Source organism: Chiloscyllium punctatum, chromosome 12 (assembly GCF_047496795.1).
Source record: "Chiloscyllium punctatum isolate Juve2018m chromosome 12, sChiPun1.3, whole genome shotgun sequence".
Taxonomy (NCBI): domain Eukaryota; kingdom Metazoa; phylum Chordata; class Chondrichthyes; order Orectolobiformes; family Hemiscylliidae; genus Chiloscyllium; species Chiloscyllium punctatum.
This window is the reverse complement of record NC_092750.1, coordinates 41,067,751-41,089,529: the sequence shown is the minus strand read 5'-3', so window position 1 is coordinate 41,089,529 and position 21,779 is coordinate 41,067,751. Positions and strand designations below refer to the sequence as shown.

Here is a 21,779-nt window from a genome sequence, read left to right as displayed (position 1 = left end):
TTCAAATTTGTAAAGGTAATGAAAATGTGGAAAATGTAGGCATTGTTGTGGTAAAGATTTTTATGTTTCAGAAGCAATGTTTGACTCACTTGAGCACTAGAAATTTTGAGTCGTCAAAAAATATACATATGGATTGCAGAATAACAATGGAAAATGGTTCATCACTAACTGCTTTAAACTCATTCTGACAAGGAACTCTGCCACTTACACATAGAAATAAGACAGAATTATAATACATTTCTTCACAGCCTCAGATATTCTGTGAAAGTTATTTTTGTTATGTAGCCAACTAAGGCAAGGCATATATTTCATCCACCACCAACCTTTTTGAAAAATCTTATATAGATTGTGATTTTCCAATATGCAGAATACAGAAGATTATGAGTCTAGCTGCACATGAGGATATAAAACTTAATAATATGTTTCCCAGCTGTGTTTATAAACACTGGGATAGAAGTGCACAACAGTGCCAGCAATGCCAGCAAAGTCCCCAGTGGGCATGTATTTCTTTATTAATAGCTCCATTTGCTATCCACAGAAGAACCAAATATGTTCAACCACAGAAGCAGGCAGAAATATATATATAAACTGAACACAGACCTGGAGCAGACACTGGGATTGATGTTTGTTACGTGTGGGTTCCCTTAAATCCAATGTGACAGATTAAGATATCCACCTTTCTGATTTAAGTAAAGGAGTCGTAAACAAGTATATATAACATCTCTACGAAAGTCTTTTCCTTCATAACTGTTATATTGTTATACATTTGTTCGTATACATTCATTTACACTTGCCACTACTCTCCCCACCCTCCTTCCTCCTAGTCATCTACTTATAATACATTCATGTCTGACATTGGGTGCTGAAGCGATTAAGAAGAGACATGGTCAAAATGTCTGACCAGTTTTCAAGGAAAAATGGCCTACACCAACAAAGAGTATCACGTCAAGCAAGAACAAATCTCTCGGTAAAACAGTTGCGAAATCTGGCTTCACCAATAATTCATATTCCAAAAGGGAAGTAGAATAGAAAATATTCAAGAAGTTGAAGTATTGAATTTGCCTACTTTTACACAAAGCCAAATGTGGAGTAATAAAAGACATTCTCCTGCTACAAATTAAAGATGTTGTGCAATTCCATGGAAGTCACCATTGAGAAGAGATACACAACTTGTAAAAATTCAAAATACTGCAAAGATAAAATGTACCTGCACCGTATCAACCACACTGATACCTATAATAAAGAGACAAACATCACTGAAGCCCTCCAAAATAAGAATAATAAAAGGTTAACGATCCTGCAGTACAGGAGAAAACTACAGATCTAATCACAATTCAAGTCAATCAACTTCTATCCAACAACCCACTATTCTTTTAATTCTGAAGACAACATCTTGAAGGAGAATAGTCAAGCCTCAAGATTTACAAATTCATATAAAAAAAACAATAACACATTTGGCTTTGTGTAAAAGTAGGCAAATTCAATACTTCAACTTCTTGAATATTTTCTATTCTACTTCCTTCTTGGAATATGAATTATTGGTGAAGCCAGATTTCGCAATTGTTTTACCGAGAGATTTGTTCTTGCTTGACGTGATACTCTTTATTGGTGTAGGCCATTTTTCCTTAAAAACTGGTCAAACATTTTGACCATGTCTCTTCTTAATCGCTTCAGCACCCAATGTCAGACATGAATGTATTATAAGTAGCTATTCACTGTGCTATGTTGCAATCTCACTCAATTTAATTGCTGATACTTCTATTGTCTGTCCATACTGTGCATTCTCTTGAGCAGTATGGATGGTTCAATTGCTCCCTGTTTGCTTGTGCTTCATCTCAAATGTTGTTGCCACTTGGAATCTGAACTCACTTCAATTTGAAAGAAGTGAAAAACATTTAAGCCAAACTGCTCTAGTCATAGCTTTTCATCTCATTTGCAGTATGAAACATGTATTTTTTATTTCAATTTAATCAGCCTCAAGAGATTCAGCTTTTTGTTTAGGTTTCACCATGAGCTTAAAAATGGCCAGAAAAACTGGCTCCTGGCTCTTCCCTGACCTTTTATTGTTTCACATCTTCCATCTCTTGAATGAGATTGTGGTCAGTATACATCCTTCTACTTGGGTGAAAGAATTTTTGGTTGAGTGGTACATAAAGATTTCCTAGGACTTGGTGTCCCCAATATGTTGGATAGTTACATGTTACTTGTAGTATAAGTACGGTGTCTACTAGATATTGTAATTGAACATTTGTAACTATAGACAGCACTTAATCAACCGATGCTATCTACCTGGCAATGTTGTGACACTTGCCCCTATCTCTGACTTGAAATTCATGAAATACCCACTGACATAAATGCCTGCATGCCAAATCTTTGACCTGGGTTACCAATTTAATGTAGAAAACTTTGAGTTTCTAAAACTAAGAAACTTCTCTGATGGTGATTGTTCTACCTCATTTATCTCCCTGTTCTTCAGCTTTCTTCTTTTCTGTGGCTGTGTCCTGCTTTAGTGCATTTTCTGAAAATGATCATCTTTCTCCAAAAAAAAGCATTCGTGTTAAAAGCTGGGCATTGCTCACACTTTTGAGGTATCTCTCCTCTATAGTGTTGGCAAGGACTTTTAATGTCTGGTGTCTGTCCTAGTAGCTAAATTGTGTTATCTTATGTGTCTTTTGTGGTTTTTTACCTTGAAGAAATCAATAAATTGTATAGCTTTCCAATGCCAGTTTAATCTTCTCCACTTTGGATAAGTCTATATTGCTGTCGGATGTCTGCTTCACTTTGTATCTGAATGACCTTCTCTGTTCTTTAGACTGTAATAAATCTGATGAAAGCTATGATAATTTGGTTTCTAATTAATTCTGTCACCATAGTTGCATACCCCTATTTGCTTGTAAAGATCATTAATAATACATTCTAAAGGTTCATCTAAATGCTGAACTATTTTGTTAAATCTTGCTCTTTCTAGAATATTATTATTCATTTTGACATCAAAGTAATTGTCAAAGGCATTCAATACCTCTTTGAATTTGTGTGATATTTCATTTGTCCCTTGACAAATAACTACATCTTCTGCCATATTCCAAATTATTTACAGAAGTATACTTTGTTAGCATCTGTTTCATTATCCAGATTAGAATCTGTTATTTCATACATGAAGAATTGTTTTCTCCAAGGTCGTCAACCTTGTGTTTTAGTTGGCACATCTCTGAAATTAAATCTGTGTGACAATACCGTTTTAATGCCATATGAATGTGTATTTTATCTACAAAGATTTTTATTCCGCAGTAATGGCCATCCTCCCACACTTTTTGCTGTATTGAAAGGTTTTCCTCGGCTTTGCAGTTGTAGTGAGGGTTCTCCTGCACTTCATGATTGAGAAAGAGATTTTCCAATGCTTTTGCAGCTGTGATGGATGGCTTCCTGTGCTTCGCAGTCTCATTAAAACTCGTGTAGAATTTTCGTTGTCCCCAAAAATTATTTCTGTGTTAGATGACTATTACATGCTACTTTAAAATGCCCAATGCTTGTCTGCTTTAAGTGGCTTGGTTCACAATGTCCCTGACTGTCTTCTCCCAGAATATGAGTCTTCTTTCATGGCCCTCTTGGGTCCATTTTGCCAGCCATACTTCATGGTATCTTTGCACAGTGATAGCCACATCAAATTGAAGCTGCAATGGTTTAAAAGAAATTACTGACTTGCCTTCTTTACAAATATTTTTGGTTTAACTCACGCAATCCTCGATGTCTGGCTGGCTCAACTAGGATTTCAGTCTGCTTCCACAGGCCACCATTTCATGATATAGCCCACACGTCTGCCTTTCAGCTGCAGATTTATTCTGTTCCTATGTCTCGTCAGGTCTGAAATGCTTTTGTATTAATTCTGTGATTGTTTTCTGTATTTTGTGTCATTCTCTGTATTTTTCTGTAGAACTTATACACTAATAGTAAGATCCTGGGGAATGTTGCTGAACATAGAGCCTTGGAGTGCAGGTTCATAAAACATAGAACATTACAGCACAGTACAGGCCCTTCGGCCTGAATGTTGCACTGACCTGTGGAACCAATCTGAAGCCCATCTATCCGACACTATTCCATTTTCATCCATATGTTTATCCAATGACCATTTAAATGCCCTTAAAGTTAGTGAGTCCACCAATGTGCAGGGAGTGCATTCCATGCCCCTACTACCCTCTGAGTAAAGAACCTACCTCTGACATCTGTCCTATATGTATTACTCCTCAATTTAAAGCTATGTCCCCTCATGCTAGCTATCGTCATCTGAGGAAAAAGGCTCTCACTGCCCACCTGCTCTAACCCTCTAATTATCTTATATGTCTCAAGTCATCTCTCAACCTTCTTCTCTCCAACGAAAACAGCCTCAAGTCCCTCAGCCTTTCCTCATAAGATTTTCCCTCCATACCAGGCAACATCCTAATAAATCTCTTCTGAACCCTTTCCAAAGCTTCCACTTCCTTCCTATAATGCAGTGACCAGAACTGTACTCCAGGTGCGGCCGCACCAGAGTTCTGTACAGCTGCAGCATGATCTCGTGGCTCCGAAACTCAATCCCTCTACCAATAAAACTAACACTCTGTGTATGCCTTCTTAACAACCCTATCAACCTGGGTGGCAACTTTCAGGGATGTATGTACATGGACACAGAGATCTCTCTGCTCATCTACACTACCAAGAATCTTACCATTAGCCCTGTACTCTGCATTCCTCTTGCTCCTTCTAAAGTGAATCACCTTTCACTTTTCCACATTAAACTCCATTTGCCACCTCTCAGCCCAGCTCTGCAGCTTATCTATGTCCCTCTGTAACCTGCAACATCCTTCAGCGCTACCCACAACTCCACCGACCTCAGTGTCATCCACAAATTTACTAACCCATCCTTCTATGCTATCATCCTGGTCATTTATAGAAATGACAAGCAGCAGTGGCCCCAAAACAGATCCTTGTGGTACATTTCTGATCCAAACCACTAAATCACCCTCAATCCCATGTCTCTGTACTTTACGCAATAGCCTACCGTGGGGAACCTTATCAAACGCCTTAATGAAATCCATATACACCATATCAACTGTTTTACCTTCATAGTTCCTTGAAAGTGGAATCACAGGTAGATAGGAGAGTGAAGTTTGGTGTGTTTGCATTTATTGATCAGTGTGGAGAAAGTTAAGACTGCAGATGCTGGAGATCAGAGCTGAAAATGTGTTGCTGAAAAAGGGCAGCAGGTCAGGCATTATCCAAGGAGCAGGAGAATCGACATTTCGGGCATGAGCCCTTCTTCAGGAAATGACGAAAGTGTGTCCAGCAGGCTAAGATAAAAGGTAGGGAGGAGGGACTTGGGGGAGGGGCGTTGGAAATGCGATTGGTGGAAGGAGGTTAAGGTGAGGGTGATAGGCAGGAGTGGGGGTGGGGGCGGAGAGGTCAGGAAGAAGATTGCAGGTTAGGAAGGTGGTGCTAAGTTCGAGGGTTGGGACTGAGACAAGGTGGGGGAGGGGAAACGAGGAAACTGGAGAAATCTGAGTTCATCCCTTGTGGTTGGAGGGTTCCTAGGTGGAAGATGAGGCGCTCTTCCTCCAGCCGTCGTGTTGCTATGGTCTGGTGATGGAGGAGTCCAAGGACCTGCATGTCCTTGGTGGAGTGGGAGGGGGAGTTGAAGTGTTGAGCCACGGGTTGGTTGGTCCAGTTGTCCCAGAGGTGTTCTCTGAAACATTGCGCGAGTAGGCAGCCTGTCTCCCCAATATAGAGGAGGCCACATCGGGTGCAGCGGATGCAGCAAATGATGTGTGTGGAGGTGCAGGTGAATTTGTGGTGGATATGGAAGGAGCCCTTGGGGCCTTGGAGGGAAGTAAGGGGGGAGGTGTGGGCACAAGTTTTGCATTTCTTGCGGTTGCAGGGGAAGGTGCCGGGAGTGGAGGTTGGGTTGTTGGGGGGTGTAGACCTGATGAGGGAGTCACAGAGGGAGTAGTCTTTTCAGAACGCTGATAGGGGAGGGGAGAGAAATATATCCCTGGTGGTGGGGTCTGTTTGGAGGTGGCGGAAATGACAACGGGTGATACGATGTATATGGAATTTGGTGGGGTGGTAGGTGAGGACCGGTGGGGTTCTGTCCTAGTGGTGATTGGAGGAGCTGGGCTCAAGGGCAGAGGAGCGGGAAGTGGAGGAGATGTGGTGGAGAGCATCGTCGACCACGTCTGGGGGGAAATTGCGGTCTTTGAAGAAGGAGGCCATCTGGGTTGTTCGGTATTGGAACTGGTCCTCCTGGGAGTAGATGCGGCGGAGACGAAGGAATTGGGAATATGGGATGGCATTTTTACAGGGGCAGGGTGGGAGGAGGTGTAGTCTAGGTAGCTGTGGGAATCGGGTCAGTTTATAGTAAACGTCCGTGTTGATTCGGTCGCCCGAGATAGAAATGGAGAGGTCTAGGAAGGGGAGGGAGGAGTCTGAGACGGTCCAGGTAAAGTTGAGGTCGGGGTGGAAGGTGTTAGTAAAGTGGATGAACTGTTCAACCTCCTCGTGGGAGCACGAGGCAGCGCCGATACAGTCATCGATGTAGCGGAGGAAAAGGTGGGGGGTGGTGCCCGTGTAGCTGTGGAAGATGGACTGTTACACATATCCTACGAAGAGGCAGGCATAGCTGGGGCCCATGCAGGTGCCAATGGCTACTCCTTTGGTTTGGAGGAAGTGGGAGGATTGCAAAGAGAAGTTGTTCAGAGTGAGGACCAGTTCAGTCAGTCGAAGGAGGGTGTCAGTGGAAGGGTACTGGTTGGTACGGCGGGAAAGGAAGAAGCAGAGGGCTTGGAGTCCTTCGTGATGGGGGATGGAGGTGTACAGGGACTGGATGTCCATGGTAGAGATAAGACGTTGGGGACCGGGGAAGCGGAAATCATGGAGGAGGTGGAGGGCGTGGGTGGTTCCCGAATGTAGGTGGGGAGTTCTTGGACTAAGGGGGACAGGACCGTGTTGAGGTATGCAGAGATGAGTTCGGTGGGGCAGGAGTAAGCTGAGACAATGGGTCGGCCGGGGCAGTCAGGTTTGTGGATTTTGGGCAGGAGGTAGAAACAGGCGGTGCGGGGTTGTGGGACTATAAGGTTGGAGGCGGTGGATGGGAGATCCCCTGAGGAGATGAGGTTATGGATGGTCTGGGAGATGATGGTTTGGTGCTGGGAGGTGGGGTCATGGTCAAGGGGGCAGCAGGAGGAGGTGTCCGCGAGCTGGCGTTTAGCCTCAGCAGTGTAAAGGTCGGTGCGCCAAACTACTACCGCGCCTCCCTTGTCTGCCGGTTTGATAGGTTGGGGTTGGAATGGAGGGAGTCGAGGGCTGCACATTCCGAGGGTGAGAGGTTGGAGTAGGTGAGAGGGGTGGAGAGGTTGAGGCAGTTAATGTCGCAGCGGCCTCACCTTCATTCCCCTACGCTCTCGGATTAATGAGTTCAACACGCGGCGAGACATCGAACAATTCTTCCACTGCCTTCGCCGCCACACCTTCTTCTTCAACCAGGATTCTCGCCCACCCTCTGACGACCCCTTCTTCCGCCTCCAACACATCCCATCCACCTGGACACCCCATGCTGGCCTCTTACCTGCCCTCGATCTCTTCATAACCAACTGCCGCCGCGACATTAAACGCCTCAACCTCTCCACCCCTCTCACCCACTCCAACCTCTCACCCTCAGAACTTGCAGCCCTCCACTCCCTCCATTCCAATCCCAACCTCACTATCAAACTGGCAGACAAGGGAGGCCCTGTAGTAGTTTGGCGCACCAGCCTTTACACCGCTGAAGCTAAACGCCAGTTCTTGGACACCTCCTCCTGCTGCCACCTTGACCATGACCCCACCTCCCACCACCAAACCATCATCTCCCAGACCATCCATAACCTCATCACCTCAGGGGATCTCCCATCCACCGCCTCCAACCTCATAGTCCCACAACCCCACAACGCCCGTTTCTACCTCCTGCCCAAAATCCACAAACCTGACTGCCCCGGCCGACTCATTGTCTCAGCCTGCTCCTGCCCCACCGAACTCATCTCTGCATACCTCGACACGGTCCTGTCCCCCTTAGTCCAAGAACTCCCCACCTACGTTCAGGACACCACCCACGCCCTCCGCCTCCTCCATGATTTTCGCTTCCCCGGTCCCAAAAGCTTTATCTTCACCATGGACATCCAGTCCCTGTACACCTCCATCCCCCATCACGAAGGACTCAAAGCCCTCTGCTTCTTCCTTTCCCGCCGTACCAACCAGTACCCTTCCACTGCCATCTTTCTTCCATGACTGAACTGGTCCTCACTCTGAACAACTTCTCTTTCCAATCCTCCCATTTCCTCCAAACCAATGGAGTAGCCATGGGCACCCACATGGGCCCCAGCTATGCGTGCCTCTTCATAGGATATGTGTAACAGTCCATCTTCCGCAGCTACACGGGCACCACCCCCCACCTTTTCCTCCGCTACATCGATGACTGTATCGGCGCTGCCTCGTGCTCCCACGAGGAGGTTGAACAGTTCATCCACTTTACCAACACCTTCCACCCAGTCCTCAAATTTACCTGGACCGTTTCAGACTCCTCCCTCCCCTTCCTAGACCCCTCCATTTCTATCTCGGGGGACCGAATCAACACGGACATTTACTATAAACCAACCGACTCCCACAGCTACCTAGACTACACCTCCTCCCACCCTGTCCCCTGTAAAAACGCCACCCCATATTCCCAATTCCTTCGTCTCCACCGCATCTGCTCCCAGGAGGACCAGTTCCAATACCGAACAACCCAGATGGCCTCCTTCTTCAAAGACCGCAATTTCCCCCCAGACGTGATCAACGATGCTCTCCATCACATCTCCTCCACTTTCTGCTCCTCTGCCCTGAGGCCCGCCCCTCCAATCGCCACCAGGATAGAATCCTAGTGGTCCTCAACTACCACCCCACCAACCTCCATATGCATCGTATCATTCGTCGTCATTTCCGCCACCTCCAAATAGACCCCACCACCAAGGATATATTTCCCTCCCCTCCCCTATCAGCGTTCCGAAAAGACCACTCCCTCCGTGACTCCCTCGTCAGGTCCACACCCACACCAACCCAACCTCCACTCCCGGCACCATCCCCTGCAACCGCAAGAAATGCAAAACTTGTGCCCACACCTCCCCCCTTACTTCCCTCCAAGCCCCCAAGGGATACTTCCATATTCGCCACAAATTCACCTGCATCTCCACACACATCATTTACTGCATCCACTGCACCCGATGTGGCCTCCTCTATATTGGGGAGACAGGCCACCTACTTGCGCAACGTTTCAGAGAACACCTCTGGGACACCCGGACCAACCAACCCAACCACCCCATGGCTCAACACTTCAACTCCCCCCTCCCACTCCACCAAGGACATGCAGGTCCTTGGACTCCTCCATCGCCAGACCATAGCAACACGACGGCTGGAGGAAGAGCGCCTCATCTTCCGCCTCCAACCACAAGGGATGAACTCAGATTTCTCCAGTTTCCTCATTTCCTCTCCCCCCACCTTGTCTCAGTCCCAACCCTCGAACTTAGCACCACCTTCCTAACCTGCAATCTTCTTCCTGACCTCTCCGCCCCCACCCCCACTCCTGCCTATCACCCTCACCTTAACCTCCTTCCACCTATCGCATTTCCAACGCCCCACCCCAAGTCCCTCCTCCCTACCTTTTATCTTAGCCTACTTGGCACGCTTTCCTCATTCCTGAAGAAGGGATCATGCCCAAAACGTCGATTCCCCTGCTCCTTGGATGCTGCCTGACCTGCTGCGCCTTTCTACAGAGACTGTTAGGAGCACACTAGCGCCAGATCTACCTCTTTCTTGCTCCTTCTTTTGGTTCCTGTGACATTAATATAGTGAGTGGTGCTTACTGCACTCAGTGAGGTATTAACCATTTTACATCCATATGCAGTGATGGACATTGTAATACAGATCAGAAGGAAAATTAGGAAGTAAAAGCTGACATACTCAGCATTCATGAAGAAGGGAAAATTGTAGCAGTGGTACACTTGACTTTAGTGACAGTGGTACCTCAGAGGAAACTTCTAGTAATAGAGAAGCGAACCCCATAAATCCAAACACTATTTGCTGATAAATGGGTGAAATGCATCTTAATTTTCAGGTACAGATCTTAGGGTGAAATATATCCCTGTTGGCTGTTTGCTGTTTTTTCCATTCACTTTAATCCAGGTGATGAGCTGTTTCTGTTATCCAGCCCTTCAATAGGACATACACAATGGAATATAATAGAAATATTGGGATGTTAGAAGACATCATAGTCTTTATGCTATGATTGCTATTCTGTCTCCAAGACTGCATCTCCTGTGCACTTTTATATTTTGCGATTTTCGTGAGGGAATTACAGCACAAGGAACATTTGCAAAAAAAAAACTGAGAAACCAGGCGCCAATTTAAAAACAACAGATTCTTAAAATTAAAGGGGTAAATTTGTACAGTGTTCTTTCCCTCCACTGTAATTTTGGTGTTTTCAATATCTTTCTCGATTTTCAGGGCTTTAGAACTTCAACTGATGAATTGTTCTTGCAGCCTTCAAGTTTGTACACTTATCTCACATTCCCAGTATATTTTAGGATTAGTTTTGCTTTGGCAGGAAAGTTGAATGGCTTTGGATTGATTCTGTTTACCTGTGATTTCTAACCCATACTAAGGAGGGCATGCCAGGAGCAACAGCAGATATACCTGAAGATGAGATGTCAACCTGGTGAAGCCACCCAAACAGTGCTACTCGCATGCCAAACAGCATAAGCAGCAATTGATAGACAGAGCTAAGCAATCCCACACCAATGGATCAGATCTAAGTTCTACAGTCCTGCCACATCCAGTCATGAATGGTGGTGGACAATTAAACAACTCACTGGAGGAGGAAGCTGCACAAATATCCCCATCCTCAATGATGGAAGAGCCCAGCACATAAGTGCAAAAGATATGGTTCAAGCTTTCACAGCAATCTTCAGCCAGAAGTTCCGAATGGATGATCCATCTCAGCCTCTTCCAGTGGTCCCCAGAACTGCAAATACCAGTCTTCAGCCAACTCCGTTCACTCCATGTGATATCAAGAAAATGTTGTATACACTGGATACTGTAAAGGCTACAGGCCCTGACAACATTCTGGCAATAATACTGAAAACTTGTGCTCCAGAAACTGCCATTCCCCTAGCCAAGCTGTTCCAGTACAGTTACAACATTGGTATCTACTCGACAAGTGGAAAATTGCCCAAGTATGTGCTGTATATAAAAGGCAAGACAAATCCAACCCGGCCAATTACCACCCCATCAGTCTACTCTCAAACATCAGTAAAGTGATTGAAGATGTCATCAACGGTGCTATCAAGTATATCTGCTCAGCAATAAGCTGCTCAGTGACGCCCAGTTTTTCTGCCAGGGCCACTCAGCTCTGGACCTCATTACAGCCATGGTCCAAACATAGACAAAAGAGCTGAATTCCAGAGGTGAGGTGAGAGTAACAGCCTGATGTCAAGGCTGCTTTTGACTGATGTGCATCAAGGAGCCCTAGCAAAACTGGAATTATGGATATCAGGAGGTAAATTCTCTCATGGTTAGAGTCAAAACTGACACATTGGAAAATGTTGGTAGTTTTGGAGGTCAGTCATCTCAGCTCCAGGACATCTCTGCAGTAGTTCCTCAGGGTAGTGTTCTTGACCCAACCATCTTCAGCTGCTTCATCAATGTCCTTTCCTCCATCATAAAGTCAGAAGTACAGATATTTGCTGATATTGCACAATTTTCAGCACCATTCATGACTCCTCAGATACTGAAGCAGTCTATAATCAAATGTAACAAGATCTGTACAATATCCAGGCTTGGGTTGACAAGTGACAAGTAACATTCATGCCACACAAATGCTAGGCTATGACCATCACGAATAAGAGACAATCCAACCACTGCCTGTTGGTATTCAACAGTGTTACCATCACTGAATTCCCCACTATCAACATCCGGGCGATTATCATTGAACAGAAACTCAACTGGACTCACCACACTAGCACTGTGGCTACGAGAGTAGGTCAGATGCTAGGAATACCGCAGCGAGTAACTCACTTCCTAACTCCTCAAAGCCTGTTCACCATCTACTGGGCACAAGTCAGGACTGTGATGGAATACTCCCCATTTGCCTGGATGGGTGCAGCTCCAACAACACTCAAGATGCTTGACACCATTGAGGACAATGCAGCCTGCTGATTGGCACTGTATCCACAAGCATCCACTCTCTCCTCCACCAGCATTCAGTAGCAGCAGTATATACTATCTACAAGATGCACTGCAGAAATTCACCAAGCATCCTCAGACAATACCTCCCAAAATCGCTTCAATCTAAAAGGACAAGGGCAGCAGATATATGGGAACTCCACCACCTTCAAGTTCCCCTCCAACCACTCACCATCCTGACTTGAAAATATATCGGTGATTCTTCACTGTCGCTGGGTCAAAATCCTGCAAATCCCTCCCTAATGGCATTGTGGGTCAGCCCACAACAAGTGGGACTACAACAGTTCAAAAAAGCAGCTCACCACCACCTTCTCAAGGGCAACTATGGATGGGTAATAAAATTCTGGCCAGCCAGCAACACCCACATCCCACAAATGAATAATCTCACAAACTTATCTCTCCATTGTTATGAATGTATCTGCTTCTCATATTTTGGAGTATTGTCCCTTGTGATATTCTGATTTTTAAATTTCCTTTTTGATATCTTTGCCCTTTCCATGACAGTTTCTCAATAGCTCATTATTTTCTGATAATATCTAAATCTTGGACTTCTATAGCAATTAATATGTCTTCAGTCTCAAACCTAGACCACCCCAGTTCTCTAGTTAATTAGATTTTAAGGATCAGAGATGCTGAAAGTATATTTTTTTTATCTTTATCGCATAAAACTATGCATATTTACTAGTCAATGCTCTGTAAGTCGGAGTGTCAGCTAATTTTCAACATCACATCCCGTGTGTTAACCTGGTGAAGCAAGATTGTGCCATTATTTTAGGAACTGCCTGATAATCATCCTATTATTCTCAATGGGAAGTATACTAGACGGGTGCTGAAATGTGAGAGGAATCCATTCTCCTAGATTCTTGTCTGTTTGACAAAGTTGAAAAGAGTCCCCGTTGATCTTAACTGCAGTCTTTGAGAAAATAGTGACAACATACATTCAAAGAAGCATATGACAAACAAAATACCTGATTTAACAATAGATTTAAAAGCTATTTTCTAGGGTAGAATTATTTTTAGAATTTTAATTTCTTGTGCCATTTCATTACTAAATTCAAATAGCTCTGTAAAGAAAACCGTATAGTTGAGTATATTGGTGAATGTCACTGTTTAACATAACTGGATTAAATGATACAAGCAAAATAAAAGAATTTGACGGTTTGTAACAGATCCTATGACTGTGATATTAAGACAAATGTGGCTTCTATAGTACTTAAAATATCTACTATACGGTGCATTGTTGAGATCTTTGGAAATATCTAGTTATAACTGTAATTAGCAGTTACCAGACTACTACTAAAATTGTCATAATGATAAATTTATTTCTTTCAGTATTTAATTTTTCCATTACTTGTACCATTGCTCATTCAGTCGCCTGCTTGCTTACTTTTCCTGTCTCTTTCACTCATGCATGACAGCACGACGACCTTGGCCTAAACCACCGTCCACACCTCTACCCATAAAATCGTCGCAAAACATTCTTAGTCAGAGAATCAGAGGCATGCCTAAACAAATACAAAGTACTGTTACAGCTTTTTTATTTTGTTTGGTTTTATTTTAGTGACTTGTTGCATTTAAACAATCTTTTCTTTTACTTGCCTTGGTTATACTAAGTTTGTTACAGAAATATATGGTCTGCTGAAAATTAATTAGAAAATTGCTGTTTATTATGATTTTTAAATTTCACTATAGATCCTAGAAAGTAATACTCTTGCCTTCTTTGAGCATTTGGTGTACACAACATTCATAAACATAAATGTCAGCACAAACTAACAGTGTTGCTGCACAACATATTGCATGATGACTTTAAGTTCTTTGAGTAAACAGTGTTGTACAATAATATCTTTTTGACAGCTGACAGTGTTCCAATTAGATCTTTCCTTTGGTGTTCTCAGTCTTTGTTTTAAATGGCACCTTTTTACCCAAGGTTCGTTTGAAATTGTTGCCAATTTTTTTTGTGAAGCCCACCATTCAAATTTCCCAAAAGTCTATCTTTTTGTAGATCTATTGGACATTACAAAATCAGAACATGAACCTGAATCTGCTCAGAATCTTAGTTGGAACATTGTACTGGAATAAATCATATAGTATACATTATTGATTTTTTTAAAAATGAAATTGTTTTGTTAAGTATGTATCAGGTTAAGTTCTTGAAAGATAAACATATTAAATATAGAAATTGCTTATTAAGTGAAGGGGAGCTTGTCTTGAGAAAAAATGTTGTTTATATTGTGTTACTCATTTTTAATACTATCCACCACAGAAAATGTAGGACAGTTAGTTACTCCTGCCAAAAAACTGGAAGATACAATCCGGCTTGCTGAACTGGTTATTGAGGTGCTGCAACAAAATGAAGAGCACCATGCAGAGGTGAGTGTTGGCTCTGGTGGCCTGCAGACTCTTTTATATGGTTTAAAGGCATTTTAAAGATTTTGGCTCCTAATGAAAAAGATTAGTTTAATAATCTCTTGATGCTTCTCACCCCAATCATTTTATATATCTTTGTTTACCTGGGCGGTCGATTTATTCTAGTTGTTGTGGTAACAACATTATAAATTGGGCTACAGCATGTCTGCTTGAGGGATAGTTCCCACAAAATTATTTGGCTAATATTTTAGGATACTTTTGCAATCTGTCAGCTGGCTTGGTGGCTCAGCAGTCAGCACTGTTGCCTCACAGTGCCAGGGATCCAGGTTCGATTCCAACTTCTAACGAAGGTCTGTGTGGAGTTTGCATATTTTGGAAAGTCAAATTAAAGGAGGAGTTTCATGGTGAATGGGAGAGTTTTAAGGAGCATTGTGTGGGACAGTGGGACCTTGAAGTTCAGGTGCATGGTTCTCTGAAAGTGGGGTCACAGGTAGATAAGGCAATGAAGAAGGCTTTTGGCACACTGGCCTTCATCTGTCAGGGCACTGAGTATGGAAGTTGGGAAAATATGTTGCAGTTATACAGGATGTTGGTGAGGCCAGACTTGGAGTATTGTGTTCAATTCTGGTCGCCTTGCTATCGGAAAAATGTTATTAAACTGGAAAGAGTGCAGAAGAAATTCACAAGGATGTTATCAGGACTTAACAGTCTAAGTTATGGGGAGAGGTTGGACAAGCTAGGCCTTTTTTCTTTAGAGCATAGGAAACTGATTAGGATCTTATAGAAGTGTATAAGATCATGAGAGGTGTGGATAGGGTGAGTGCACTCAGTCTTTTTCCCAGGGGTAGGGAATCAACAGGGCATCAATTTGAGGTTAGAGGGAAAAGAATAAAAGAGAACCTGAGGGGCAACTTTTTTATACAGAGGGTATTATGTATATGGAATGAGCTGCCAGCAAAAGTGGTTGAGGTGGGTACATTAACAACATTTAAAAGGCATTTAGATAAACACATGGATAGCAAGGGTTTACAGGGATATGGGCCAAGAGCAGGAAAACTGGATTAGTGTTGATGGACAGTTTTTGGTCAGCATGGACCAGTTTGGGCCTAAGGGCCTGTTTCCATGCTGTCGGACTCTATTCTTGCCCTGTCTCCATGGGTTTCCTCTGCAGGCTCCAGTTTCCTTCCACAGTCCAAAGATGTGCAGGTTAGGTGGATTAGCCGTGGGAAATGCAGGTATACAGGGATAGGGTAGGGGGGTGGATCTGGGTGGGATGCCCTTCAGGGGGTTGGTGTAGACTCAATGGGCCAAATGGCCTGCTTTCGAATTGTAGGTATTCTATGATTCTCAAAATAATAAACATCTTTCTGCTGGCTTATGTCGCTAAAATATAATTACCAGATGAAACCTTACATCTTGGAAGTTCTTCAATGAATCAATGGTTTAATAGGTGATTGTACAAATTTCATTTCTTCCAACAAATCTTGTGCAATTTATCTATCATCCAATTTATTTAATCTCCCCAGAGCAAATGAATCACCATGGTACAAATTCTGAGATGATAAAACTCTGAAATGTTTTGCAATCTTTTCTTTATGCGGTCATTTCAGTATGGCTAGCTTTTAAGTGCTGGAATAATGATGAAGAAGCTTCAGTTGAAAAGTACACTATTTAAGTTCTTCAAAACAAACAGGTTCGAGAAGACTACAACACAGAGATTCAGCTGCTTGGTGCACATCACTATCAGCCCTGGATTTGACTATTTTGAGCATGTCTCAAACTCTCAGTCCTCTGCCGTTGTCCCATTTTTGCTTTGAAATTTCTCAGAGCTTTGAAGTTTTTAATATTTTCTTCAAAGATAACTGGTGATATAATTTATGAATAGAACACAATTAGATCCCAATCACCTTAGTAGGTTAATACAGTTGAGGGGCAATTTCAAAATCAACTACCTGCGAGATTTGTTGGGATTCGATGTTGGAAAATCAGGACTGTGATAATTTAGGTCTGTTACCAATGCATGTTCCCTTCAAGATTAGCTTCACTTTTCGAAGCTCACAATCAATCCTGGGATAATTTGCCTATGTGCATTATGAAAGCAAAAACATTAAATGCTAGGTAATTCAACAATTCAAAATAGAGAAATGTATGTTTCAGTAAAATCTTCCTCTTTAACAAACTGATGTGCATGGTAATGGAATATACTGTCTTTTACTCAAACTGTGTGAGTACCTGCAAATTTATAGATTCTGTATGCTTACATTGATTTCTGTAGAAGTAGGTAGATTTAATTCTACCAGACTGAAACTTGTAGCAGGTATATTTGCCCTCAAGAATATCTATTATGTCTGAACATTTTTCATTGATTAAAGTTTTTTAGTTTCATCTGTGAAATTTATTTTGATATAATTTTCGAAAGAACTACAATCAATAAATTGCACAAAATTGCCTCCTTCCTTTTTACCCAGACATCAAACCTTTGTTATATCATTGTTAAGTATCTTTTGATTTTAAATATTTCTGAATGTTGCTTTATTTTCATGTGAGTGTATTTTGCTGTTTATTTATGCATTGTTGGATTACATTTAATTTTATATGAGAGGGTATACAAGTTAACCTAAAGAAAAATTGTGAAACTGGAGTATTGAATCCATAGTGCCTTTATTATATGGTATAAAGATAATGCAGCAGTCCCAACTAATGCTTGATTTGCATATTCAAATTTCCTCCCTACTGTTCAATCAATATTGGATTACTACAGGGAAAAGAGGTATGTGACTAATCTGAATGAAGTGAGTCACCTCCCTATGTGTCTCGTGCATGTCCTAAAGATATCATCTTTCCTAATGGGAGTTTACCTGGGTCTTCCTTGCTCCTAATCTTTTTTTCCAAGTAACCTCCTGCCAACTGCTCACACAGTGCTTGTAAAACTGTTATTTGCAATGAGTAACAGATATAGATTGCTTGGGCTGGCTAAACAGCCTCTGCATGTACTTAATGGATGCTATGTCAAGCACTGGAGTTGCAACCTACCACCATTCTTCACCCTTTAGAAACTTCCCTGAATCTACTATATTTGCCTGCATAGATTTGATGCCTTTGATTTTATAATAAGGAATGATGCATCAGTTCATGTGCAACTGATTATGCTAAATATTAGTTCTCAAGTATAGAAACATTATGATGAATCAGTTGTTTAGAACTTTTTTTAAAAAATGTTTTTGCTATTTCTATAAATATGATATGGATGATGAGTCATGCATTCCACCATGTTGTTGCAAGATTATGTAGTTTACTGAAAAAAAACTGAGTTTGACAAAGTGATACATGAAGTAAACTAATAAATTGTAAGAACTAGTGGATAAAATTGCCTGGAATGCAAGCAGTTTTATTATTAGTGTATGAATAGGTTACTTTTACCATTAAAGTACTGTACATAGGATCTTTATGCAAATTCCACTCCCATAGAAATCTAGCCTGCTAATATTCACTGTGCAGACTTACTGTTAAACAATGAACATTTAGTCATGAACGTTATCACTTGGGTGAAGTACTGAAAACTGCCAGTAGATGTAGAACTGAACCTCAAAAACAATTAGTACCATCAGAGAGCTGAGAGGCAAGGGAAGAAAATATGTGGCAAGATTTCCAATAAAAGGGCATATGATAATTGTTGCATATATTTTATCATAATATTCATTTACTTTTGTCTTGGTTTTAATGCAACAATTACCAAATACAAATTGCGTAAATTTTATCATAATATTTATTTATTTTTGTCATTTTTTTAATGCAATTTGTATATTTAAAATCAATACAACACCGCTTATGACATTAATACATATAAACTAATTTTCTAAACTGCATATAGCTGAATGGTACTCCCCGCCTGTCATGCAATTTACTGTAGAGACCATTGCAATGGTATCCTAAAACAACAACTGATTTTTCAGACCAAAGTTGGCTCGTGATTGTTTCAATTTTCAATTTGGGACAGTAAACGACGAACATAAACAGAGCATACAGTGGTGGTTCCTGGGCCCACTGTAGAGAAGGAGTGATCAATAACTATGATGTGATGTACTAGGAAACCCAGTGGAATCAAAGGTTGACAAGTCCTGTGGACCTGAAGGCCTGTATCCTAGGGTTTTAAACAAAGTGGTTGCAGAGATAGTGGATGAATTGGTATAAACATCCAGAATTCTTAAGGTTCTCACTGGTTAATTTCTCTTTATCTGAAGACAGTGGTATAGGTTCAGAATTCACCTTTGAGAACCTTCTGCTTAAGGTGATGAGATTTTTCCAGTACTACTACAATTTGAAACCTTGATAAGAGGAACTTCAGGAAAAAAAAAGATAGAGAGGGCAAAAGCTCTCTGTTTCTAAACCATACTTCACACCCACAAACGGAGTCATGTGACTTCACTCTGAAAGTTTTGTAATCTTAGAATCTCCATTCTAGCAGCTGTTCTTTGAAAATGTAACATTGCTACTGCAACCGGTATCCTTTTCTTTTGCAAAATGTTCTTCTTTACAAATTCAAGATATTTATTATACTTTGAATAACTCCTCCCCATAATGGAAATATAATCGAATGAGTAGCAAACAGTGACATCATATTTACAGCAGAAATCCTTCCATGTAATCTTTCAAAAGTGTAATATAATGTAACTTAACACTGAACTATCATTCTATCAGAATATTTTCTACATATACACTGTTTATTACTACTGTCAGAGCTCATACTGGCTTAGACCATTCTCTTAATGGTGGTTGCATGTAAAACCAGCTCTAACATTCAAATATCTCCTACAATTTCCTACAAACTAGTTTACAGAATTCCTGGATTTGAATGGTTATTGACCAAAATAATTCCAGGGACTCAACTGAACAGCCTTTACCTTTTAAAATCAAATTACTTGCTTCCTTCTGGTTTACAGAAAACTGAATGAAACATGAAACACCAGGGGCAAGGGTTTTTGAGTGCAAGATCAAGGATCCAAAGTCAGGTCCTGTTATAAGTCCAGACCCCACATGGCATGTTCCAGATTCATCCCGCCATGTTTTACTGGCCTGCCATCAAGCTAAGGACCATGGGCTGACTCATGAAACTATTGGCCTGTAAGAAAGCCACTAGTAATGGCACATCAACAACCCCACTATTCAAGTAGGAGTTACACATTCAAAATGTAATGAGAGGGGAACTTCAAAATGGAAGTGTCCTCTGAGCAAAAATCAGCATTTTTCATGTTTAAAAGTGCCAGAAGCATCATCATGGAAGAGGATCACTCCAGTGACTGGAGCTGTATCCCAGCAGCCATGGGTGTTCCAGGTGGGAGTCCCTCATGGACTGCAGTGCAAGACCCTCCTTTCTTGTCATGACCCTACCAGTGGTTGCCAGGTTGTGGTTCAGGCTAATAAAACGTACCCATGTTGCCAACTGGAAATCCCAGTGGGCCAGGAAATGGATCTTTAATTGGCTTTAATTTCTCTCAGTTGGCTACCCATATCTTAAAGACAGAAGCCTGTTGCAACCCTGAGATAGCTTGGGATTACAATCCTAACAGAGAGCCAGCTAAACTTGTGCACTCACCAACCACTGATCCTGAGCCTGATCTGCTTTTAAAATTCAGCCCAGTCGTAAAGCTGTCATACAAGGCTCTCGTGCATCTATCTGATAGGGTGTGATTAAATTTAATGGGACTGCCTCCAGGTCAAAATTAAACAACAACCTACAACAATCCTGGGATGGTGGTTGCATATTGGAAATGTCACTGGAAAGGTAATCCAGAGACCCATGCTAATGTTCTGGCACATGGGCTCAAATCCCACCATGGCAACTAGTAGAATTTCAACTCAATCAATAAAATCAGGAGTTGAAAGCTAGTCTTAGTAGTGGTGACTTTACACTATCATTGATTATCATAAAACCGATCTGGTTCACTAAGGATGCAGATGTCCTTCCCTAAAGGACATCTACGTCCAATCTGTTCTGATCTATTTTGTGACTCCAGTTCCACAGCAATGTGTTGCACTCATAAAAGCCCTCAGTTCAAGGGTAATTAGGAGTCGGCAATAAAGGTTGATCTTTCCAGTGGCATCATGTGAATGAATAAATTAATCCTATCTCAGAATGTCAAGGTCTACGTGCCTTTGGTACGTCTGCTTTACAAGTTGCCAAGTTATGTCACCTATTACATTCTGATCTACAATGTCAAGAAATTGGAAGGACCATAGTCATTGCATCATTAAATGATTCTTCCAAACTCCATAGGCAAAATAGGCGAGAATATTGTTAATTCCTCTATGAAATGAATAACTGTTTGCTAAGGTGAAGCAGCTCTGGGTTGGAGACATAACTGGAAAAGCCTGATGATCATCTGGCAAGCTTGCTAAGACTTTCTGTTGTCTTGTTTAGGACCTATGTAGCCATCAACTCCACTGTATGGATTAACAGAACTTACTCTTTATGAAGGTCTTTTCTCATTTTGAAATATAATGTGTAACTGAGTAGGTAAATCTCAGGGAACTCAGACTGGTTTCATATCCTGCCTACCTCAAATCCGAAAGAAAAAATCCAAAGTAGGTGAAATCCATTTCTTCCACACTTCTTAAATGATATCCCAATCTGTGTAATCCAACAGTGATGAAATCATTTAGTAAGAGCCCAAGATCTCAGTCAGACTTCTGATGAAAGGAAATGTTTCTGAAATTCTGGGTTGAAGTTTACAGGGGATGTACTTGTTACACCCCAACCCCACCTCCTCTGAAGACATAGCCACAGGAAACCATAAAACCCCATTACTCTTTCCCTCTATTCATGGATGCTCATGACCTGCTGAGTATTTAGTGTTTTCTCTTTTCATCTCCGATTTCTAGTATCCATGGTTTTTTTTGTTGTTTCAAATGACTTGCTTCTCACTTGGGGAAGATGCATGCTCAGCAGAGTGATAAATAGCACATAATTGGCCTAGAACATTATGGTTATCCCCTGCAATGATTATTTATTTCCAGTTTTACTCACAGTTTAACCTCTTGAAGTGGTTACCCAACTATAGTAAATTCATTTTTTGTTTTAAATCGGCATTATTTATAGTTTATGGGCCCGAACCAAAAAGTAAGCATAAAAACTGTTG

General features: G+C 41.8%; 1 protein-coding gene across 15 annotated transcripts in view; it reads left to right on the top strand.

The window, feature by feature from the left end:
* cadpsa (Ca2+-dependent activator protein for secretion a) overlaps positions 1–21,779 on the top strand; it is a 573,081-nt gene that overhangs the window by 414,274 nt on the left and 137,028 nt on the right. For 10 of the 15 annotated variants that reach the window (XM_072582446.1, XM_072582454.1, XM_072582447.1 and 7 more), the window contains one exon: positions 14,540–14,646. In XM_072582446.1, the coding sequence (XP_072438547.1) occupies positions 14,540–14,646 (107 nt within the window). Of the gene's footprint in view, positions 1–13,694; positions 13,797–14,539; positions 14,647–21,779 lie in introns of all 15 variants that reach the window. The other 5 variants (XM_072582448.1, XM_072582444.1, XM_072582443.1 and 2 more) reach the window with 1 other exon arrangement.